The sequence below is a fragment of the Aspergillus sydowii genome (genome assembly GCF_001890705.1).
Source record: "Aspergillus sydowii CBS 593.65 unplaced genomic scaffold ASPSYscaffold_2, whole genome shotgun sequence".
Taxonomy (NCBI): Eukaryota; Fungi; Ascomycota; class Eurotiomycetes; order Eurotiales; family Aspergillaceae; genus Aspergillus; species Aspergillus sydowii.
Window position 1 is genome coordinate 1,935,539 of NW_024467860.1, and position 23,774 is coordinate 1,959,312.

At 50.1% G+C, this 23,774-nt stretch overlaps 7 protein-coding genes across 7 annotated transcripts; 1 reads left to right on the plus strand and 6 right to left on the minus strand.

The window, feature by feature from the left end:
- Positions 1-165: 165 nt before the first annotated feature.
- ASPSYDRAFT_76278 (zinc-dependent alcohol dehydrogenase family protein) lies at positions 166-1,751 on the minus strand. Its single transcript, XM_040850845.1, has 8 exons — positions 1,672-1,751; positions 1,549-1,618; positions 1,424-1,492; positions 1,345-1,360; positions 1,082-1,282; positions 889-1,034; positions 525-837; positions 166-473 (listed from the first exon to the last, which is right to left on the minus strand). The coding sequence occupies exons 1-8, from the start codon at positions 1,707-1,709 to the stop codon at positions 280-282; spliced, it is 1,047 nt and encodes a 348-aa protein (XP_040706224.1). The 5' UTR covers positions 1,710-1,751; the 3' UTR covers positions 166-279.
- Positions 1,752-3,131: 1,380 nt separating this feature from the next.
- ASPSYDRAFT_55287 (uncharacterized protein) lies at positions 3,132-6,731 on the minus strand (the record flags this gene model as incomplete). Its single annotated transcript, XM_040849013.1, has 3 exons — positions 3,132-4,051; positions 4,104-6,113; positions 6,176-6,731. The coding sequence occupies 3 exons, from the start codon at positions 6,729-6,731 to the stop codon at positions 3,132-3,134; spliced, it is 3,486 nt and encodes a 1,161-aa protein (XP_040706225.1).
- A 1,285-nt stretch (positions 6,732-8,016) lies between these two features.
- On the minus strand, positions 8,017-9,015 carry ASPSYDRAFT_144357 (60S ribosomal protein eL15; the record flags this gene model as incomplete). The annotated part of the gene is made up of 4 exons (XM_040841423.1): positions 8,017-8,157; positions 8,238-8,464; positions 8,540-8,696; positions 8,929-9,015. The coding sequence occupies 4 exons, from the start codon at positions 9,013-9,015 to the stop codon at positions 8,017-8,019; spliced, it is 612 nt and encodes a 203-aa protein (XP_040706226.1).
- A 1,017-nt stretch (positions 9,016-10,032) lies between these two features.
- ASPSYDRAFT_144835 (uncharacterized protein) lies at positions 10,033-12,744 on the minus strand (the record flags this gene model as incomplete). Its single annotated transcript, XM_040841469.1, has 2 exons — positions 10,033-10,564; positions 10,628-12,744. 2 exons carry the CDS (start codon positions 12,742-12,744, stop codon positions 10,033-10,035), a joined length of 2,649 nt encoding a protein of 882 aa, XP_040706227.1.
- A 4,960-nt stretch (positions 12,745-17,704) lies between these two features.
- ASPSYDRAFT_55290 (NifU family protein) lies at positions 17,705-18,877 on the minus strand (the record flags this gene model as incomplete). The annotated part of the gene is made up of 3 exons (XM_040849014.1): positions 17,705-17,848; positions 17,966-18,502; positions 18,578-18,877. 3 exons carry the CDS (start codon positions 18,875-18,877, stop codon positions 17,705-17,707), a joined length of 981 nt encoding a protein of 326 aa, XP_040706228.1.
- A 191-nt stretch (positions 18,878-19,068) lies between these two features.
- Positions 19,069-21,012, minus strand: ASPSYDRAFT_1167762 (Zn(II)2Cys6 transcription factor domain-containing protein; the record flags this gene model as incomplete). The annotated part of the gene is made up of 4 exons (XM_040840193.1): positions 19,069-20,133; positions 20,193-20,333; positions 20,387-20,890; positions 20,953-21,012. 4 exons carry the CDS (start codon positions 21,010-21,012, stop codon positions 19,261-19,263), a joined length of 1,578 nt encoding a protein of 525 aa, XP_040706229.1. The 3' UTR covers positions 19,069-19,260.
- A 502-nt stretch (positions 21,013-21,514) lies between these two features.
- On the plus strand, positions 21,515-22,150 carry ASPSYDRAFT_55292 (zinc finger HIT domain-containing protein; the record flags this gene model as incomplete). The annotated part of the gene is made up of 2 exons (XM_040849015.1): positions 21,515-21,591; positions 21,667-22,150. The coding sequence occupies 2 exons, from the start codon at positions 21,515-21,517 to the stop codon at positions 22,148-22,150; spliced, it is 561 nt and encodes a 186-aa protein (XP_040706230.1).
- Positions 22,151-23,774: the final 1,624 nt, after the last annotated feature.

A 23,774-nucleotide genomic window follows, 5' to 3' on the forward strand; every position in this document is an offset into this window, starting at 1 on the left:
GCCAGGATTGCAGTGCAGTGGATCTTGGGCAACAGTTTCAGTGATGCTTATCGATAAGCTGGACTCGGAGGAAATGGGCTAGTCTCCATCAGGTAATTATAGATATCGACGGGCTACTTGAGAGCAAAAGTCCATAATCCAAATTGTGTTTTCTATTTTCTAGAAACTAAATCCGTTGTATGGTTTTGTATCGACCAATATAAGTCACAAATGTACCAACCTTAGAGCATCCAACCATGCCTCATTCTCTCATCTCTACTTGACGACATACAGTCTATTCTAGTCGAAAATGATGGCCGCTTTGATGGTGTTCTTATTGCGCATCGCCTTCAAACACTCCTCCCATTGTTCAAGCTTGTACATCTTGTTCACAATTCCGGTCACCTTGACCTTGCCAGAGTCAAGGTAATCAATGGCTGCGGGGAACTTGTAGGCCTCCGAGAAGCTGCCGATGATCTGGATTTCGTCGCCAACTAGCCTGCGGTAAGCATATGTCTACGAACGAGATATGTGAAAATACTTACTAATCTTGCTAGGAGACAAGGAGACGTGGTCCTTTTTGGAATAGTCACCGTATATGACGAGCTTGCCGCCCCGGCGCACGTAGTTGATCGAATCCTCGAGGATGTTGACGTTGCCTGTAGCCTCAACTACAATGTCGAAGCCATAAGGGTTGTTGGCCTTCAGCTGGCTGGTTTGGTAGCTGGGGCCCTCGCGGGAGGGTTTGATGTATTGGTCCCCCGCACCAAGAGATTCGGCGAGCTTCATATTTATTGCCTCGGGATCACAAATAACGACATGACATCCACCGTTCAGGCGGAGCAGCTGGGCAAGGATCTAGGCGCGTTAAAACCAGGATTGTGGGGCATATCACCATGAATATCGTACCAGAGCAGTGGGACCGGCGCCAAAGAAAAGAACGCGCGAGCCCATTTTGGGAGAGATTTTATCAAGACCGTGGGCGGCACAAGAAGCGGGTTCAATGAGGGTGGCGTCAACATCGCTGAGGTTCTGGATCTTGAACACCTTGCCAGCTATCTAAGGTCAGCAATATATACAGACAAGTGGTGGTCATTTGTACCAGGATAGGCGCAGTATTCAGCAAAGCCACCGCTCATGGTGACGCCATGGGCATGGAAGTTCTCGCAAAACAGCTCGTCGCCGCGACGGCAGTAGAAACACTCGCCGCAGAGTTCAGAGTTAGCTGCAACAACACGATCACCAATCTTGAGGGTTTTGACTTTAGAGCCTATATCTGCAACAATACCGACGGTTTCGTGACCTGAGCAAGTTAGCATTTTTGTGTCTGCACCGTGTTTGCTCAGAGGGGTAAGGCCGATGTACCTGGAACCAGAGGGAACTTTGAAGAGTATCAACATTGTTCAACTGTACCTCGAAAACTTGTTTGATGACAGTGGCCTACCTGTGCAATGGATTTTCCCTCATGGATGTGAAGGTCAGTATCACAGACGCCGCATGCCTTAACCTTGATCTACATAGATGATTGGGTTAGCGGTGGGTATAAACTAAAGGCTTTGGGGATCCTACCAAGACATCATTCGCACGGAGAGCGGGCACTGGGACATCAACTACCTTGTGTACCTTCGGCTCAACGTACCTAGCGCGACAAATTAGTTTGACCTGTGGGTGAGGCGATCAGTGATGACTGACAACAGGGCGTTCATGGTCTGAGGTACCGCGATAGTCATGGTGGTAGATATGACAGGAGATTTAGTGTGTAAAAGTGAAAGATAACCAGATGAGGAGCCTGGACAAAGGGTAGCAGTGGGAAATGAGGGGAAAGGAAGAAAGGAGTGAGAAGAGATGAGGAGGAAAGGAGATGGTCTAAATACCAATCAGTGAATGGATGGCATTGATCTCACAAGTCACCACTTCACTATACATTCTGAGAAAAGTATGGCAAGATACATGAACAAACGAGTCGGCCTCTGCCTGACCACAGACAGGATGTGCTGAGACGGTATGTATGGGTGGTACTTATGAATTGGATGAGATACCTCCAACGAAAGAACAAACGCAGTTTCAACGCAGCTTCAATCGCCTTCATTGTCAATATGCGCAGGTCAGCCTAAACTCGTGACCCAGACAAACGCATGGGGCCTTGATGGATAAAAGACTGCTCTACAACGACTCCGGCTTCATCATCGTCACCATAGCCGTCCTATCACTCGTCCAAGCAGAAATGATATATTACAACCTCCAATTCCCAGCGAACCTAACCAACGGCATCCTACCACACTGGTCCCTCTGGGTCCCGACGCTATCGTATCTCGCCACCGAAGCTGTAATTTGGATACATGGGCTCCCCGAGTGTCTTCATCAAGAACGCATTTCCCGCCAGGAAAGAAGAAGCTGCAGAAGTGGAAATTCAGCGCATCCTGAAGCCGCTGGATGACGCCGAGGTTCACATCTATCTGCAACCTCGTAAAGATAGTCAGCCGCCATATGGTGGTGGAATTACGTATGAGAAGGCTGTCTTTTATTGCCGAGTATTTCCTGAAATTATCCCAGTGTCTGAAGGTTGTAATTCGACTTCTGAAGGAGAATAAACAGATGGAAGGGCGGCTGGAGAAGTAAATGTCAGTGTGGAAAACGTACGGGCTATGTTATGTATCTCATGTCCTCAAAGATTCTATTTTGGTGTACTCTCTCTCTCTCTGTGTGTGTGTGTGTGTGTTTTCTCTTCTTCAAACTGTATGTCAGTATCGCTAGTCTGCTGCTCAGACGAGCTCGTAGCTACAGGTATGTCCAGAGTCCGGAGTATAAAACCCCACACTGATCCGCAGCGGCCCCCACTTGGTTTCTGCAAGTCTGTGGTTGACGATCATGGATGACAGGTCGGTCTCTATTAACTATAGAATATACAACCACAGGAGTCCTGCAACTAGAGATGTTCATAAAAACCTCTACTAGCGCTTACCGCTACAGCCAGTATAAACTGGTGGAAAAACAGATAATGATATTTCTCTATCGTGTCAACTGTGTTCCAAAACATCAGCCAGACAACATTCATTCAATTGAGTAACCATATCGGATAAGTAGACAATCAGTAAGCACACCGTACTGCACGACCATTACTCAACACTTCAATCACAGCATGATACAATAGACTACTTGAGTCCAAATCCTTCACTGTTCAATACCGCCTCCGAGAGCAGCCGCTCAAGCTTTTCCCGTGTCGCATACCGGTACAGTCCCAGCCGGTTGAAACATGTATGTGCAATTGGGAACCGTGACGAGTCATCACCGAGACAGGCCAGTTGGATGTTTAGACTCGTTGCCCCAACAGCTGGAATGCGGTCAGTGCTCGTAATAAATGAAAGAAGTTTGCGTTGTGCATCAGGCTTCGTGCGCTCGAAGTACTCCCAGAACCATTGTACCACAGGTACTGACTCTGGCTTTGGTGTTTGCCAGTTTAGGTACGTGGCAACCGCACGTAGCGATTTCACATCTAGTGGTTCATCTGACCCGCGCACCAGTAATTCAATCTCTTCGGGGCGGAACAAAGACAATGCATTACCGCCACAAACACTGAAAAACCCACGCCGGAACGGTTCAAACTGCCGTGTGACGGCAGTGTCCAAATGGTAGTGGACGTAGAGGTCCACGAACTCTCGACGATTCGCATTCGTCACCGGTTTCTTCTCGCCGCCAGGACACAACGGGATAGATTTAACCTCGCCATACCGATCGACGTCGGCCACAAAGTTATGGCAAAACGTCTCGGCAACATCTCCCTCAAATTCCAAAAGTCTTCGTAGGCCTCTGGCAAGAACTGGCCGGTACTCCGCTAGATCATCTAAGCTGCATTTATACGTAGGGCGGGTAGTCAATGGTTGTGGTGCAGACGTCTGCGGCGCTGCCGCTAACAATTTTTTGAACGCGAAGGGCGGGAGCGCAATGTCGAGAATGATAGAGTTATAAATAGCAAGTCCTAAAACAACTCCGACCAAGAAAAACTGCTCCGAAGATTCAAAGCAATACGGGTTGAAATAACAATACTGTGAGTCTTCATCGTAGATGAAAAGTCCTGGGTCGCGAATTAGCACGATGTAATGATTCGTGGGAGGGCTAGAACTTACCGTGATGGGGGTCAAAGACCTCCCGCACAAGAAGCAGGAACCATTCCTTTCGAAGCCCGCCTGCGTCCACGCCCTCCTCACCGATGAACCCGATCCGCAGGCCTTTCTTCATTTCCTCGGGAGTAGACCCGAGAACCTCGCCGACACGCTGCAGACTGTCTTCTACCAAACAGTCACGCCGTACTTTCAGCACAAAGTATTGGCTCACAGCCTTTCTATTCAGAATGCTGTTGAAGAATGCTTCACGGGCCTTGACCTCCATCTGGCGACGAGCATCGTGTTCTAGGATCTGGATCTTTGCTCCAATACTGAGAAAGAACGGGTACTGACAGAATGAGAATTTCGATGTTTTCGACTCCCAGGCCTCAAAATCAGGCACCACAAGGTTGGAATAATCTAGCCTTGTATTATAAAAGGAACTAATTGGAATCATGTGTCCACGATGGCTTGATTCACGACCCAAGGCTCCTGTCGGCCTTCGAGCGACGTCTGCGTTATTTGCAGTAAACAGCAGCGCCATTACTCGGCCTGCTGCCCGGACTTGCCAATCGTCGCCGTATGTCATGGGCTCCTCTTTCTTTTTCTTGGTTGGCTTGTTCTGGTTTATTCCATTGATTGCTGCATGTAATTCTGCCGGTGTATTCATTGCAGCACTTGAAAAGCTAGGTATTAGGTAGCTCTCGTCGTTCGCGGATTCGCTTCGCCTCCGTACATGCTGACGCGTTAGGCGATATGTCACGAACCTTCCAACAAGCTCAACGAGTTTCTCAAACTGTCTTACTGGGAAGCGTGAAAACCACGAAACGAGATAATGATGGCAGTCGACCGGTAAGTCCGATAGCAGACCTACTATACGTTTGATGATTCCGGGATGGTGGCTAGACCCTCCGCTGGGGTTTCTTGTGACGTGCGGTCGGTTGCCCATTGGTGGACCGGTATTGCTCTCGCCGGGCCGCGATGGTCTCCTTTCGCCGTGTTGGACTGTGAGGCTTGCCAGTTCCGAAGTAGGTGGATATATCAGCGGATTAGAAAGCAATATCAGGAGAAACCTAATATCATCGGGCTTCTTCAATGGTCTTCGCGGTCGTTTAAGAAGACCCTCCGTAGCTTTCAAGAGTGTTCTATGTAAATGTGCACGCGATTCTGTCATTTCCTTTTCGATCACACTCAGGTCCGCCATATCCCACGCCGCGGCTTTTGCGGGATCCTCCTCATTTAGTGGTGGTCTCATGGCCGACCACTTCTCAACCCAGGAAGTCCCCGCTCTCAGTATAAGCTGATACCATTGATCGACATCCGTCCAGTTAATTCGAGGGCTCCTTGAGTTAACTGTTTTCGTAGCTCTGGGCTTGGATTGGGCATGGCTGGGACCTCTACCCGATTCTTCATCAGCCATCCACCAAGATGAATTCTCAGCCAGATCCCCCACCAGGAGTGTCTTAGCATCCAGTTCAACGACGGGATCCACATATGGTTGTCTTGGGCTTTGCCCTGGTTCGGGTTCGGGACGAGTATTCTCTGGTGCAGGTCGGGGAGCATGATGAGCCGAGCTGAACGATGCATTCAGAATGTCACAGCCTCTAAACCCTGATATTATATAGTCCTCCAGTTCTCGGAATATGTAAGGATGCTTTTCCTTTCTTCCACTGTCATGCGGTCGACCATGCTCTCTTGGCACCACGTGTCTGGGCGCATTCCGAGGGTCTGGCGCATCCTTGGGCGGGGGAACCGGGGCAAACGGGTTCCTAAACGGGTAGCTGGAGCTTTCAAAGGCTCTATCGCCACCATCGGCCTTCTCGCGCGTATCTGAGGATGACGCGCTGCGACCCCGTGAGGGTCTCTGGTGTTGAGGCAGCGGTAAATGTTCAGGCGATCTGGGGGAGGCTTGAGGCAAGCCTTTCCTTAATGTATCCTTTGGCGGTACTGGCGGTGCTCCTAAACATTGTTGCAAATGAGTAAAAATGCATCGATCGATAATGGCAGCGGTTCGCTCAGTCGTCAATGGGATAGCTAGAATAACTGTCAGTCCAGTTCATTGTGGTTTAAAAGCACTCATAGGAAGCGTGGCGTACCTTTCCTTGGAATTGCCGGCTTTGTCCCCGGGTTGACGGGGTCTCTCGTCTCCTGATACGGTTCCAGGTCATTCACCGTTAAACACTCCGTACATCGAAACACTTTCAGGTTCCGCGGCCACCGCACCGTGTTATTGCAAGCCATACACTTCCCCGTTGTCAGATCGTCCTTCGGCGGTACTCGCGGCAGACCCTTGCGGGGACTCGTAGATAATGGATTTGGATTCGGCAGGTAGATATCGTCGTCGTCGTCATCGTCATCATCGGTATCTACTGCTACTATTGATTTATTCCGACGCTTCCCAGTAGCCCCGAACGCCGACGCAAAGGGCTGGCTAATCGAGCGCGAATGCCGTCCACGATACGGCGGCGATGACGGCGGGGAGGAATACGGTGCCCCGGTCAATCTTGGGTTTGTGCTTGCCTCGACATGTCGCGCGCGGTTGGGGGATCGGCCTCCCACTACTGGCACGCGGATGGGGCTTGCGGTAGGTTGGACCCCGGCCAGACTCGTGGATTGATGGACCGAAGGATTATGCGCAGCCCGCGACGGCATATGGTCGCATTGGTCGCACCGACTCTGTGCCGTTCAGTTGGGTATTTGCGTGGAGAGTTTCCTCTGAGACGGTTGTCATGTATTTTTTTGCGTGGACAGTCCTTGATCGTGGATGTCGTCAAGCGCAAATATAGCAGCTGTCTCTGGCGGGGTCGTAGTTGGATAGGTCCGAAAGGGAGGGACAATCGGTTCCAGCCGATCGGTACGTGGTAAGGTCGGTAAGCAAACACCTGCAGTCGACAAGAAGACGCCACTGTCAGCTGGACTGAAAACTGTACGACGTTGACGGGCAAATACGCAGGAAGAATGACCTACCGAGAACCGAAGGCGGTTGCGTGAGAAGGTGCGTTGTACGGAAGTTGGTCCTGAAAGAAAGTAAGTGAACCTTGATATGGCTTACGAATAATGTCCGCCGATAAAGGTGTCACATGAGCTGTTTGATTTCACGGCAGCAATAGCTGAATGGGCCTTGCAATGAGAATAACGAGAGTCTGAAAGAGTTGGAGCTGATGTGAATCAGGCTGAGGGACAAAGGCGATCGCCAACGGCGGTTACGCAAAGCAGCGTGGACCAGGAGTAGAGACCCTAAATAATTGGCCCGAGTCCTTCGCTCTCCATTATTAGAAGTCTGACGACAGATCAGGTAACTACGCCGTAAGCGGGATACATCAAGTTCATCGGCCGGAAGACTGGGACAGGCAGGCAGTTCCCTGATGGTGGGATGGCCGTTGGGCTGTGAGCCTAGTCAGGAACTGGTGGGTTTCACTGTGACGCTGCCGGCTGCCCTGCTATTTTCGGACGGGCCCATCCTCGCTCGCCCCGTTACATCGCACGTTCTCTGCCAGTAATTGACATCATTAAGGCTTTCTTCACCCATGGTTTTGGTTTCAAGGCTAGAAGCTCTCTATTATTATTCTCCAGCAATCAAAGCATAACCCCACTGTCGGCTTTTCCCTCGCATCCGGTCATGATCACAGCCACTCAGCATCAACAGTAAGCTACCGCTATCCCACCTAATCTACAGGTCCGTACTACACTCTACAGGCAGAATAATGCTGAAGAAACGGAAAACAGTCGTCATACTTCGTTAAAGAAATAGCCGAGACGGGGAATCATGCTTGAAAAATAGAAGGATTTTTGCTAACACCCGATGCAGAGGATCTGTTGCATTAATCTCGCAGCCTGGCAGCTCAGTGTAGAAGCGAGTGCTGGCCGAAATAAACACGTCCACAAAATAGCTTTTTTCCCATAGCCCAGTACCTCCACAAAACCCATCCAACTACGCTTAACGGTATCTCCAGAAGCTCTGGGTGTTCTGGCGCTTCCAGGTGTGGCGGCGACCGGACGAGGTGTTGTTGTAGCGGTGGCCCTTGTTGATACCACGGGACTTCTTGCCGGTAGCGGTGAGACCACGGGCTTCACGGTGCTAGATTGTGGATTCGATGTTAGTAAACTGTCTTGAGATGGTTGAAAATTCTGGGGTTCCCAGTACGGATGGTGACGAACCTTGTGAACGGCGTTGCAGATCCAGTTGATGCGGGCATCACGGCGGATAGCCTTGTGCTGGGGGTCGACGAGGATAACCTCGAAGTACTTGTAGGTGGAGTCCTGGTTGATCCAGTAGGAGTTCAGGACACGCAAGTTGGCGCAACGGCGACCGACACGCTCCTCAGCGGTAGCAGCGAGAGCACGCTGGTACTTGAGCTGGTTAACACCCATGTTGGTGGGCTTGCCTGTAGTCGAAAAGAATCTTAATTAGCCCACTGCTACCACACAATATCCGTCCAGAAACAGGTTTCAATGCATACCGTAGGTGGCACCCTTGGGAACGGGGCGCTTGCGGCCACCGCGTCTCACACGGATACGGTAGATAACATATCCCTGCTTAGCCTTGTAGCCGAGACGACGGGCCTTGTCGGGACGAGAAGGACGGGAAGCACGGTGGATAGCGTTCAACTGACGGAGCTATATTGATGCACTCTCAGCAAAGTTCAACGAGTGTATAGCAAGACACACAAAATTGTGCCACAACATCCACATCCGCCGGCGAAATGACAAAAAAAGTTATCGTTTCGAGCCGCCCTTAAGAACCTTCCTCTGGAACGAAAAAAGGTATCCTATTGGCAAAGGCACACACGAGCACAGTACAGCACCCGGCGGGATGTTAAACAATCGAATCTTGGGGGGGAGATCTCACCTCCCAGCAACGGACGCGCAGAAGAAAGCGGATCACGTCGGACTGCTTCTTCTTTTGAATCTCTTCAACGTACTTGAGGGCACCCATCTGGACGAGAAGTCACACGTTAGTTTCAAGGCACCAATTCGTCGAGTTTGTCGTTCGTAATTGTAAATCGAAATAGAGAGACGGTGCTGGATCAGAGGTTTCGGTTTGACATACCTTGTCGGCGTGGAGGTCGTCGGCTTGTCGTCGTCGGTTGTCACAGCTGGAAAAGTTCGAGAGAGAGATCTCTTGAGGAGGTTGTGTGTGGGACGCTAGCAAATTAGGCGAGGGTGGCACCTCCAATCAGCGCAAGGTGGGCGACTATTTATGCCTCAGGCATTAACAGGGCACATCCCGCCCAGGTCCGGATTCAACCCTAAGGCAACGAGGCACCGAAATGGACTTGACTAGTCTGAGACTCTTCCCTCCTCTCAAGCCGAGGTAAGTCCGCTTCACCCGGCCGCCTGCGATAGCCATCTACATATGGAGTATGTGGAGAACGGGATTCTATAAAACCTGAGACTCGGTGTTCCACAATAATCCTGTATCATTAGACAATTTGGAATCTAGCTACCTAACTCAACTCTTTCCGATGCATGAAAAACGAAGAAAAAAGAATGAAAAACAATTCGGACGAGCCCAAGCATAATCAATCTTCTGTGGTTTCATCCATCGCCATGAACTCAAGACGTACATAAAAACAGAAAATCGGCTGTTGTAAACTGGGAGTTGTACAGTTTTAGGAGAAATAAACGAGGAAATAAACAAGAAAATTCCCTGAAAAAGAAAATCCACCGCGCCGTCTGATCGTGATGCGGAAAAGTCTATTTGGAACCAGCATTAACGACAGACCATTTCTTTCTTGACCCATTGCACATGATTTCTAGTATCTTAAGGCACATTACAGGAAAAGGAGAAGGAAGTTGAACAGGAAAAAGAAATTAGGTACAACTTGAATCAAGGGGGTGTGGGTAGTCTTGAAAATCTTGAAATAACTCCATACGATAAAAGCAAAACAGAGAAGTGCGAGTTGGTATCGTATGCGAACAGGGCGAGATGCCGCCTTTCTGAGACCCAGCTTCAAGAGTTGAGCGACAGACCCTGGAAACGATTCACCCATTCGACCGGTGCTGGGTGCATACGCGAGGCCCCATTGTTAACTCCAGGGGTCCCGGTATAATCGGTATACCCTGGCTCGAGTGCACCGTACCCCCCGGCCGGGTAGGAGGTGAAAGGATCGACGGAACCTAGTCCACCCAGGCCAGCTTCAGGTTGACGAGGGGAATGGCCAAATTGCTGATAGGAGTCTCCATATCCACTGCGTAGCAGGCTCATCTGGTTGGCAACACCATCACGTCCAGCATCTAGACCGTCACGGGAATTGCCAAATGCTCTAACATCACGCTGGTGGGGACGATCACCTTGAGCATCTTGACCGTATCCGAGAGGGTTGGGGCTCTGAATACCGGCAGTTGGAGGTGTGACAAATGACGCCGGGTTGATAGCGGACATCCAAATTCTAGTTTTGTAGATCTTGAAAAGGTCGGTAACAAGGGAGTTGAAGTTGATGTAGGAATCGGCAAAGTAGTAAAATGTAAGCTTCTTCCAGTCCCTATTAAGTCGGTTAGGCTCACATGCTTGAGAGAAAGGAAAAGGGCAAGGTAATATCACTTACATTTGAAATTCGGCGTCAAGAATCTCCATGTTCAGCCGGTGTTCTGCAACCTTCTGTTGACAGACACGCTTGGCTTTCGCTTCATTTCCTTCTTTGTCGCGCAGAGTCAGGATCTCATGGTTTTGCGCAAGTCGCTTGATCAATTTCGGTTTGATTTCACCAGCAGGTTCCTGCACTCCGTGTGCGCCGTGAGGTCCCATGCCACCAATGGCGCTCCGGCCACCCAAGCTCGAGACATTGCCCTGCGCACCGACTGCACTTGCGGCACCGTTTTGACCTTGCCTGGAGAACATCATCAACCATTTGTAATGCTCTTCAGCATACTTCTGTTTCAGCTCCCGTGCTTTTTGCAGTGAAATGTTGGCATGCTGAATAGTTCCAAGATCAGTACCGCGGTCTGCCTCTACAATAACCAGATCTCCAGGGTTCACTTGAAGGCCGGTATCCTCTTGGATGTAGAAAACGTCCGCGCGGTGGCACTTGAAGGTCACAATGTAAAGCAGCTGATTCTGGTGTGGGAGGGCAGGTTGGTGGCGACCATATGGGTTGTAGCCTTGGTGGAAAGAAGGTGTGATTGGGGATTGGGCATCGACGGCGTTGCGAATAGATTGATCGCGAGCAAAATAAGATTCTGCAAAGCGACGAGCTCGTAAATACTCCGTTTCCATTTGTTCCTCCTCGGGGCGAGGAAGCATAGCAAGGCGCTGGTACTCACGATTTTGGCCTGGGGCATTTGGAATAGAACCGTCGTTGATATTGGCATAATTCTCATCCTTCTCACCTAATCCGACTCGAGCGGTGCTCGTTACCTGGGAGTCTCCAGAGATAGATGGGTGGCGAATCGGTATGTCGGCGAACGAATGACGCCGACTCTGGGGAATATCTGCGAGGCTACCGAACCCAAGTGAAGTCTGCCAGTGTGCCTTCCTCAAATCGCCCAGAGGACGGTTTTCCGCAGGCGAGAAGCCAGAGAATTGCTTCTCCAAATTGGCGGAATGTTCGGAGAATCTCCTCCTGGTGTTGCTGTACATATCATGGTAGCCGGGAATGTTACCCACCTCATCGAGATCCTCTACAGCAAGGTCCGCTTCCTCCGGCACACTGCCGCGAATGCGATGCGAGTTACGAATGCCACCACCAACTGCATATCCGCTAGTTGCCGATGCAGTTGACATGGCGCGATCCCTGTATGGAGTATCCATTTGTCCGGCTGCCTGGCGTAGGAGAGCATTCTCTCGCGAGAGTTGCTCGATTGTACGAGCTTGGTTGGCGTTATAATTTCCGTAGCTACCGTCCGATCCACCAGGGCTCTCAGCGCCATCATCCTCATCTTCACGTACACGGCCCAGAGTAGCGGGGTCGTGGCCAAGCTCTCCAAGCAAACTGGGGCGCGATGAACGATGCTGCAATGCAGAGAACTGTGCACCATTCCTAGGACGACCACCAACGTATGCATTCGCCGGCTTACTACCAGCGGTCAAACCTAGATACTCAGGATCTAGCTGACCCACAGAATATGACTGTGAGCGGTAGGTTTTCGGTGTCGGGTGAAGCGGAATGGAGAAAGGGATTGAGGAGTCACCCGAAGTTCTAGTGGTTGGACTAAGGAGCTCTTCGGCCAAATAGTTGCTCGAAGTCGACGGATTGGACATTGTGGGGGATGGAACAATCTCTGAAAGACGAGGCGGAGGTTCTTTGCGAGAATCGGTATTCCAGATGCCGGTGCCCCACGGAAACGAAGTATTGCCAACGTTATTCCAAGTAATGGAGCTGTTCAATCCGGGGCTAGTGCTGGTTTGCCATGCGGATTGGTCAGTAGCAGGACTGGTTGGATTGGAAGCTCCTGAGGACAAAGGGGCCCCAGTAAGTGAGCCCTTTCGAGGCATGGTAGCAGGAATTTCGTTGAGCCAAGAGGTCCGGCGTGCAGGCTTCTGTACAGGCATGTTTGTAGAAGGTGCAGGCAGGGAATGCTCTACATCATCGTCGGAAGAAGCTAGGGCTTCGGAATCCGGTGTCGAACGACGAATGCCAGGATGAGTTCTCTCCAGCCTAGAAGAGGCATTATTAGGCGGGGTCTGGGAAGCCGACGAGGGCTTGTTGTTGGTTGGCGCAGCCATGATATTTTCCGAACTGGTTGACAATCACAACTCGAAGATAATAAAGTCTATCTAAAGACCCAGCTGAAAGATTTACTACATGAAATCAGTTTGTAAGCTTTGAGAGCATTGGAGATTCGGCGAAAATAGATGGTGCGCGCTTGGGGTGTGCTTTGTTTTCAAGGCCGCATTTTGCGAGAGTTGTGGGAGAAAATAGACGTTGAAGGGATGAACAAGAACGTACTGAAGCCAGGAATATCTGAGGGAATTTGAGGTCGTTTAATCCCGGAGCCGGTAGCGACTTTGTTCCCGGTATTTACTGTCAAACCATCAGAACTGCGACATGTGTGAGATAGGACCTGACGATAATTTTTTCTCACCTCTTGGATAGATATGAGAATCAACCAAAAGATCTCTCGAAGCTCAGTGCTTAGAGAAGTGTCAGACGGGCAAGTCCTGTAATTTATAGCCTTCACCAGAGCCAGAGTTAGTCCATACCTGTATTGCTATGTTGAAGTTCACGATAACGAGACGCAAACAAGAGAGAAACAATACGAGCCAAAGGAGGCAGAGGGAAACAGAAGAGTAACAAAAAAACGCCGAGTGCAAGCGCTATGGCGTTGCGGGTATTAGGAAAAAGTTGCTCTCGGGTGGACTAGCAAATGGAGATATAAAAGATGGTTATGACACCATCAGGATATCCCCCTCCGCATAAGCCAAGCTGGGACAGTGAATATTGCAAGAATGATGAATGAGGAGAGGTGTAAGTTGTCTGGATGTTCGGGTTTAAGAGTCATGAACTCCATCTTTCCATGAGTGTCCAGTGTTGAGTGCGTGAGCGCGTGTGTGCGTGTGAAGGTCGCCCACGGTATCCGTGGCTTGGAAATCATCTGACTTCACGGACCATACAGAACCCTCATCACTGCCTTATAGTGAAGCAACCCCGCATAAGGAATCGCCAATATGGATATACATGCATTGAATGCAAGGAAGAGCAAATGAAAGCATCACGTCACCACGTACCTTACGGGGAAAGAGGACAATTTGAACAAGCCTGGGAAATGCTTTATAAGCGTAGATATTACTCCCAGTTTTGAAGAAGCGCAGTAAATTCGTGATCGCGTCTATCAAACTCTCAATAATTAGCGACAGGTATACTGCAATGTATGAACAGCAGATAACTCACCAGTCTAGAATAAAACGAAACTTTTATAATCTATCCAACCCAGCAACAGAAAACAGACCATGCCACAGTTAATATTTGTCTTCGAAAGCAACCCAGCGCCAGATAAGAAGCGACCAGGCTTCCAGTCTAAATGGAATAGAGTAGGTTGTAGAAGGTCGCGCTCTGCGACAGGTCGGATGGGTTCCAGAGAAACCGAGGGATCTACTCGGAATCGTAGTAATATAACCTTTTTTTTTTTTTCTCTTTTTTTCTTTTCTCCCTTTGCCTTCCCTTTTTTTAAATATTATTATATCCGGTTCGCGACAGGAAACGATACGTCTAGATGGTGCTCAACTCCGGTCGCGAGAATAAGGATGTCACTGGAAATGCGGGATCGTAGATGGTGGTAGCGTGACCATAAATGACGTTGGGAAGCGAACTGGCTCCAGTAACTATGGGCAGATCCGCTCAAGAGCAGCGCATCTTGAGGCGGACGAGGAAAAAGAAAAGCGACTGGGAGGTCGTGCGATTCGGTCGAAGGGGAATCAGGTGAGGACGAGATCCCTCGTTCGTTGGTCGCGAGAAAATTAGGTGAGCGCGGGAGTGCGGAGGGGGAGTAGGACGGCGCAAGTTTCCAGGGACGGAACAGTGTGAGGCGGAGGGAGGCGAAATGGTGAGGTTGATGCGACGGCCCGCACTGAGAATCTGGGGCAAAACGAGCTCTTGGGGGAGCAGGGTCGTGGCTGGACAGTCAGGGGATGGGGTGGAGTTGGATGAGAGCGAGCAAGCAGTAGAATAAATAAAAGAGAGGAAATGCGAGAACGCAGGCGAGGGTAGAAGAATGGTAGAAAAGAGGAGAAAGAGGTTGTACAGTGAGTGGTAAGGAATAACGCAAGCTAAGGAGGTGAGCTAACCTCCGTGCTCAGGCTCAGGCCACTGACACAAAGGAGGAGGAGCAGCAGACGAGCCACGGGTCGGGGCACCGAGCAAGAGTGGCGCGAGTGCTGGGACTACGACCGAGCAAGTTAGGCCCCAACGCTTCATTGACCTTCCCTGAAAGATGAGTTTCCTCTGGCTTTCCTGTTTCCGTGATTCGTCCGTTGGTTCTGGAAAGAAGGAGCGTGATCCCTCGTATTAGCAGTGCCGGTATGGTGGCCCATCTACGACATCCATGGAAGCCCACCGTCTGCCCATCGCCTGCAGAGCGGCGGAAATGAATTAGATTAAACCACCTCGATGAGGGCGGGGTAAGCAGGGCATCCGTCCGCAGAGAGCAGGGAGTCTGGATGGTCTCCAGTCCGTCCGAGGCATGCTAGGCCGTTGGAGTTGTCTTATGCACACGATCAGTTAACCAATCCCACTCCGGCCAATCCTAAGGGGTGCGACTTTGCTGGGCGAGCGTCCAGACAGTGGAACGCGGTGCTACCTGCTGTCGCGAGGTGGTCCTACTACGAGTGTGACGGACATGAGAAGACCGAGACTCAACAGAATCATCAATGTTGCAGGGAGCGATCTCAATTGAAAGCGATGGCGATGGTGGGTCTGGCGGGGCTCTGGCGGCCAAGTTGAAGATCCTCCGCGCTGCTCACTGGCCTACAGAAATGGCCTGGCCAGCTCGAGGTCGTCTCCTGGTTTCCAAGCTCGGAGGGGCACGTCCCAAGGTTTCCCGCTGTACCTAGGCACTAGGAACAGATTCGTTTGTGTCTACAAGAGTCTCCAGCAAGTCCACGAACTTTAATGCCTCAAGCTCGGACTCCCGGCGCGCTTGACGTTTAGCAGCACGCTTTCCGGCACTGCGCACACGAAGACCAGGGTCGTCCGGTACCTGTTCTGTGCTCCCAAGTCCACTCTGGCATTGGCAAATCGCCCATGTTGTAGAATATACTCTGTACAGCTAGCTTCCGCCTGGGATTAATGGCAACTGGCCTCGTCGTGGAACAGATAGAGTAGAGTACGTCATTCTGGCGCCATGTTACACTTTACTGCCCGGGAAGGCAGGTGGATGTATGTGATCGCAACCAGAAGCAAACAAAAGTCCGGCACTCCATTCTCATTACTTCAAATAACCCTCACTAGAATTGCGGGGCAGGGATTGCACTTCCGACGAGGGCGAATTCCGAAGGAGGGGCGAAAGTAAACTGCTCTGTGCCATCGCTGGCCCTAATGCAGGATCGCCGCCGCTGGAATTGCGGAGAGAGCTCCCCAAGTGCCCGCACAGCCCCAGCCCAATCCCGAGCACCGCCTCTCGACTTCTCGATGGGCGTCCTCGTTCTTGTGGCGATTTTCCGTTTCATATTATATGCATGAGATGTCTTCTGACAGGAGTGACAGCATGATCGGTCAAGGACCATGGCATGAGTCGAAGATCCATGGGAGGGGCTCATACCAACCCCTCGCTTCACACGATGGCAAATGACAGCGAGCCAAAGAAACCCACGGATCGCTTGATCGTCTTACTCCCCGGGCCCGGCGTATCAATAAGACTAGGCCTATTAGTGGGAGATTGGCCCTGCAACATACGAAGTGTCATCGAAAAAGTATACCGTCGGTCGCTGATATCATTCTCTGACAATGGACGCATGGCTCGAGCAGGGTCAAACCACCAGGTACCTACCTGTCCTGTCGTCATTTTCTCGCGTGGCTTTGCAACACGTCGCTGCCGATCTATCAGTCCCAACCAAGTATGGGGTACATTGTTCACAAACGGTCTACCCTACATTAGACCCATGCCCCAACAACTTAAACCAGCTGCTTCCACACAGATGAAACCACATGTCCTTTTTTTGCTTTGGATCCTGGTGAATGCAAAAATCCCCGCACAAAGCAAACAACTGGGAGACTGCCACTAATCGCAGGCCTCCCGTCGGGTCTTTGGACACCTTTCCCTTTCCAGCGTTCGGCAGGCAGCGGCACTGAAAGCCAACCTCTAGCTTTCTTTGAAAGCGGGCACCGTTGACGGCCTGGCTGGGCAAGCAAATTGCGGGGTACGTCAGATTTCTGACTCTTAGTGCCACTGCCACTGCCACATTACTCGTAAAGGAACAACAGGCACTATCAAAAGAAAAAAGAAAAGAAAAAACACTACTGGTGATGGTTTGCATGATTCCCACTCAGATTTCGGTATCCTCTGCAGCAATTCTCCACTTCTAGTATCCCGTGAATAAGTAGTTACCCTGCAGCAAGTTCAACTGTTGGGACAGATGGCCGTCTAATCGTCACTGCTCACAAATATATACTCTAAAGCGGGCATCAAAATCTCCACCCCGGAAAACCCCGGCCCTCTTCTCGCCTCCACTTTTGCAACCTCCCTTCCAGAGCGGTGGAAAAAAAAGTACATAATCTAGTTCCACTTAACAGGAACCATATCGTGCTAGTTGAGGTGGTGCTCTTGCATCGGCCTTGTCTGCCCCGGCGCTAGCCGATCTTGAGGTACTTTTGTTACGAATCGGCGGACATTGCATTACTCGAGCAGTTGAGCAGTCGAGTAAGGCTGTGGAGAATTGAGATGGATCAAGGTGGGTGGGAATTGGTAGGAATGAGGCTGCGAGGGAAAAAGAGTATCCGATAGGCGATGGAGAGCATGGACTCAATGCAGTCGTCCAACCGAGGCATCTCAGCAGCAAGTACCAGCTCCATGAATAGCAACTTTACAAAAAGATTTTAGATTTCTCAATTAATGAGTCGATCATTTAAAACGGACTTGTTCATTATCTTGACGGAACAAATTATTGGAAATAATTTACATTATAAAGGGACCTAAAAAATCATCCATCGCTCTATCGTTTTGGTAATAAAAATCAAACAAGATTGATCACTTCAGGCAACCGAATCCAGGGAGGAGGATGCAGTCGCCTGCGCGCCCTTCTGCTGTCGAAGCTTCTCTTCGAACTTGGCGAATTCAAGCATGGAGACCTCTTCCTCCTCATCGGTGGCTTGTTCAACGCCCTGAACTTCTTCGATCTGTTCGCAAGAAACCCATTGTTAGTTTTGTGAACCCTTAGAATGCGACGAGATAGGTGGGTAAAAAGAGAGAGAGAGAGAGAGAGAGAGCATGTGTGTGTGTTATTGGGAACTCACATAATGCATAAGCATAGACTCAATGCCATTCCGCAGAGTAACTGTGCTCGAGTCACAAGTCCGGCAAGCACCTCGCAGCTTCAGCATGACGATTCCGTTCTCGAATCCTCTGAATTCAATGTCACCGCCATCTTCCTGGATTGCCGGTCGGATTCGCGTCTCTAAAAGCTCCTTAATCATGCTCACGACTTCATCGTCTTCTTCATTGTACCCCAACGAGTCCTCCTCGCCGCCCTTCTGCGCATTCTCACCACTCTTTGCCACCGTGCTGACAATCGCTTCCCCGGAGGTCACAGCTTGAGTGATGAGACTGAAAATTTCGGGCTTGATGTGCGCCCAATTGGCGTCGCTTGCCTTCGTCACTGTGATGAAGTCGGCTCCGAAGAAAACTGATTGAACACCATCAACATTGAATAGGTTTGAGGCCAGCGAGGACGGATGGGGAGGAGCAACTGTGGAGCGCGGAGAAAGATATTCCAAGAACGAGGTGGTAAAGTCCTCGGGCAGGACTCTGTGGTTTGGAACAAATTTCAAGGCCTGTAGTAGGAAGCGCAATCGTTAATATTTCCGTCCGGTAAAAAAAAAAAAAAATGGAAAGATTTCATAACTTACGTCGGGGTTTGGCGTCGTCTCCGTCTGAATGAAAATAGTCCGTTTGCCAATCGGCGGTTGGCCGTTGACTCGAGTATGAGCGGCCGATAGATGATGCGGTCGCAATGTTGGCCTATGCCGGATCTCTGAAGCAGTGATGGTGGGCAATCGAGCCGAGTTGTGAATGCTTCTGATCGATCCGGAGGCGAAGGGTCTAATTGCCCGAGGAGAACCCTCGGCAAAGTTCGAAACCTGTGATCCCAACCTATTGTTGAGGACAGTTCGTCGGATCATGTTTGCAGATGTCGAGGTAGCAGCCATATTGAAAAATAAATGATTCACAAAGGGTATATGTTTTGGCGCGTATAAAATATCGCTGAGGTGGTTTTTTGATGATGGTTCATCGGACGGGTTCGTCGGTTGAATCTCTGACGCAATAATCGATCCCACGTGATCGGCAGCTGACAAATTATCGTCCAACCAATAGCCTTGAAGCTATATCCATCCATCCACCTGCAGTAAACTCGCTTACCTCAACTTGGATCGATGGGAAACCTCGATGAGAAGACAGATTATCCGCCTATGGATGTCGTATGTTATCGACGGATTATACAGCACGCAGACTGTTCGCTGGCACCTCAGTAAAATCCATCGCAGAAAGAACGGGAGAGGTTCGAGCGTCCCGTACGGAGAAAGGGAGCGCTTCAAGTATTCAGCAATCCTTGAGCTGCATGTCTCCTTCCCTGAGCACTGCGATATTGAGGCCAGACCATATCTTTCAGAAAAGGAGCGATACCAAGACCCATGTGCGATAGGACCGTGAGCACATTTTGGCACCATCTCAACTTTGAAGTCAGCCCCTCAACATGGAAAAATTGCAAGCTTTGACTCAAGGGCGCCAGCAGTTGCTGGGCCCCCAATGTCTTCATGTCAGGCTGTATGCAATATAAGACAGAGCGGCAGATTTCGTTGGCATAATGTTCGGCAAGCGCTGTGTAGGCCGTGTGGACATCATCACTTAATGTTGTCGTAATCGTCGTAGTGCCGCTTGGAGGCGACTCTCCATTCGCAGAATAATAATGGATAGGGACCGGGCTATTGATATCTGGCCCGTCAATTATGAAGTACAGCTCGCCAATAAGCGGGTAGAGCAAAATCAAGCTACTCCAATACAACATATGGGACTCTGCGCAGGTTAAAGAGGCAAATTGAAGGGGAGGCGCAAATAGTTCAGTGCGGAGAGTGTTCCGAAAATCTCCTTGGGGAAAAGAACGTCGGGTGCAGATCCTTGGCAAACCCAGCTTCTGCTGCATGGATATACAAGTTTGATGGAGATTCTCTTCTAATTTCAGACAGGCGCGTAGAAGTTGACCTCCAGTTTGAAAGGCTTTACCGGGGCTTGCTGGTTGAGCAACAACGAACCGATCAACTTGCTCGATGGTTGCAGTGCATTTTGCCAATAGGTCGATGAACTGGTCAACTGGGTCAGGCTCTTCCTGGCCGCGTGTGTGATCGTTCCGCCATAGTTGCGTGTTGTAGAGGTATGGGGCTTGTCGCTTCCCTATAGCGTCGCAGAGCTAGTGATGAGTGTCAGCAGAGTTTAACAGCGGCCACTTGAAGCGGGTCTTGGACTGACCGCCACAAATTTCAATTGACGGCGAAACAGCTTTTCTGCAACGGTTTCTTCTCCTTCAACCGAAGTGTGCATAGAGATTGCAACGCCGCCCTGAACGTGCGCTATCCAGGCCCCAAAGCCCGGCGGAGAGCAATTGATCAACTGGCATAAAAAGTGAGACTCAAAACTATAGCACGATATGAGTTTATCCTCACCTCATATATCTGAAGAATAATGGTCGTGTACAGCATATCTGGACTAAGTTTAGCACCAGATGTAATCTTGCTATGGAGGCTCCTCAGGGTATTGCCGTAGAGCCTGCTGCTATATTGAAATAACCAGTCATCCTGGTTCTGTGTCGCTAGATAAACCGCAGCGAGGCATATACCTGCTTTCTCAAGGATGACACTATCCGCGGTAAGGTCTGGGATGGTTTGGAGTATGTTTTGTCCTGAAGTGTCCCTTAGATACGCTCGAGGTGGCAGATACGACTCGATAAAATTAGTGAATAGCTGACATCGGAGCAGTGGATTGGCATTCAGAGTCCCATCAATCTTTGTGCCCTTCACCAAGGCTAGATTTGAATTGGACTGCCCTGGCCCGGGCTTCTCAACTACTTTCCCAGTGCGCCCGTGGACGAAGACTTTCTTGTTGTCGTAGCCAGTACATTTGTGGCCGTATTTAGTACAGCGCAAGCACTCCGGCCTTGTTTCATCGCACTGATCACAGGGTTAATATAAAACGTGAACCCCTGAGGGGCACTAGAGCGTCTTCGCGGTACCTTAACCTTGCGGCGTCGGCAAGTGCCACAGCCTCCGGAAGTGTAGGGGATGCCTCCCATGGTGGTCACTCGTTGGCGTCAGGACACTGCTTATGCGGGAGCATGGTCAAATTAAGCTCAATTCTGCATCAAGCATCTTCGAAATAAAACCCTCCCGTGTGATACTGGCGGTTGTAACTATTGTCAACGAATTGGTTCCTGGTGCTTATTGTACTTGTGGTAGCTGTGTAGTGCCGTACCATCTTCGCCACCAAGGCATGGGACCACACCCGCCCACGATGGCAGTCCTACCGAGGTAGGCATGCAAGCCACACCCGCTGAGTGGGACATCGAAGCTGAAGAGTTGTAGAAAATCGGGAAATTCCACGTGACTTGTCGCTGATTTCTCGGGCGGCGTCATTTACGCTAAGGTTCAATTGGAGGTGTATTTACGCAGCTACCTACTTTTGACACGGAACGTAGCCACCATTCCCGTGAGCTCGCCATTTACTAATGACCATGCAATTGAAGATCTGATCGCGTTAGGTTCGGGATAACATTAAGGTCAAAAGAAAGACCGACAATGGCAACCGGGAATCTCTGCGAAGTTTGCGCCTCAGAGCCGTTCAAATACCGATGCCCTACCTGCGAACTTATGAGGTGAGTCGCTTTCACTTCTATAGATCCGTCGCGTAGGGTGACTGTTGTACGGTTAGATGCTCACCGTGCCTGCAGCTGCTCTCTCGCTTGCACTCGAACACATAAAATCTACTGTGCACCCAAAGCGTCCAAGACCGCTCAGGCGACCGATACACGACCGCAATCCGACGGAACCAATGGAGAAGTCGTCGAAGATGGGCAGTCCGCGCAAAACGGATATGATTTCAACTCTCAGAAATTGACTTCGCAGGTCAAGGACCTTTTTGAACAGTGCCCGCCGCTCCGCGACCAGCTCAGAGATATCTATAAGGCTACTTTAGAGGAACAATGGACGGAGGGTCCTGTGCATAAAGATAGACCTCGACATTTCTCAAAATCCAGGCCACCTCCACGATCCCGTGGACCGTGGACGCGAGAGAAGGGTTTCAAGAGGGGCCTGGGAAAGGTCCGGAAGTACAGAGAGCAATGTGAGGACAGCTTGGAGACCGGCAAATGTGCTGAAGGATTCATGCGACTGTTGACTCTTGTGAATGAGGGCCCTCAGCAGGAGCCTCAATGAAGGCTTGAATGCTACCATATCATAACAGAACAAGATGAGCTAAACCTTTGACGGTCTAATCTCGGCGGGCGCTTTCTTCAAACACCGGGGCCGTGATTAATCGAGTGTCTGGAAATTTGACCGATTATTCCGCATTGTTCATTGAACAGAGAAGAAGCTCGAAGTCTAGGGAACGCTGTCGTCGGAACTCAACCCGTCGCGCGGCGGATTCAACACACGCCCGCATATTGTTCAGCTCCAGATGAGGCGCTGTCCCCAACCGACGAAATGTTTAATTTCAGGAGGGACTATCCCCATGAAGCCGTGAATTCTGTTCGGTTGAACATTGGGGTATCATTTTCATCTTAATTGGCGCGAAGACATTTCATCCTAGAGGTCCAAAAGACTACCTACCTAGTATATAATTATACCTTCTGCTATCATCGCATCAGCACCAGTCCTATGGTGGAAAATGAATGGGGAAAAAGAGAGAGACAGGGACCAAAAAAAAAAAAAAAGTTCATTCAAATTTAAGCAAATATTCCATTGCAACAATAATATCTTTCGATTAATATTTGAGGTTGATGGAAGCCTTTCGTTGAGAATTTGTATGATACCCCCGCCAGAATATATTTTCCCCCGCGAATCGCACCCACATTGCAAAGATCTGGTTTCGTCATCCATAATTCCCCTACCATAACTTCAGGTCAAAGCCTCGAGTATTGGTGAAGATGTATCCGTCGATTCCGTCGGTTCTCCTTTTCTGATTTGAAACGGCTATTGATCTACTAAGAAACCGTGTTTTGTATTACGCTGGATTGTTGGCTGCGCCATTCGTCCAGTCCTTCGCTAGTAAGATTTTGGTTTCTAGTTCTCTGGCCCGCGATTCGACAGTTATTTTTCATCCTGCCTCTTCCTTCCTGTCAAGTCCCTCATCTCCTCCACGTATAAACCGCCAGATCTCCATTTTCCTAGCCGCTCAGAGTGACCAGCCAGCTTCGTGTGTGCGCATCGACCCGGTTTGCAGATCCCGAAGGTGGGAGCGCAACTTCTGTTGAACCACCAGATTTGCTGCGACGCCAGCACTACCCCAGCTGCAGGCTGATCTTCTTACCTGCCTTGTCCTTCAATCCACGCGAGATCGTCTATCAAAACCGATCGACGTGCTTTGATTTTTCGTTCGTTATTGGCCGTGACCGGTCGTGGGCGTTAGTTCTCAGTTTCCTCATTCGAGCTGCTCCTGTCCTGTGCCTCTGTGACTTTCGGTCGTCACGGTTTCGTGAGATCCTGTTGGTGGGCATATGATCGGTCAATTGCTCTAGTTGATTTATATAAATCGTTATAACCGTGAGATTTGCCTCTCCTACACTGCTGTTGTTAACAGGTCGAATCTTGCTAACTTGCGGTCTACACCTCTCTAGTCACTCGGCAATCTATCCGGATAAGAGGGAAGAATAAACGTTATCCGACAGACCTACCGACTGGATTCAATAATACCAACGAAGGATAAACTACAAAATAACTTAAGCACAGGAAATAGAACGGTGTACCGCCATTGAAAGGGAGAGTCTTTTCGAGTTTATTTCAAGCGACAATGGATGAGCTGCAGTGTTCGCCTCACTTACTTACCTAGCAGTTGGACCTT

What these genes read in the sequence shown, in the direction of transcription:
- ASPSYDRAFT_76278 (XM_040850845.1), bottom strand. Translation starts at nt 1,709, where the DNA reads ATGACTATCGCGGTACCTCAGACCATGAACGCCCTGTT. An exon ending in TCCGTGCGAATGATGTCTTG is followed by an intron (nt 1,493 to 1,548) that starts GTAGGATCCCCA and finishes TCATCTATGTAG; the next exon opens with ATCAAGGTTAAGGCATGCGG. An exon ending in GCGCCGGTCCCACTGCTCTG is followed by an intron (nt 838 to 888) that starts GTACGATATTCA and finishes TAACGCGCCTAG; the next exon opens with ATCCTTGCCCAGCTGCTCCG.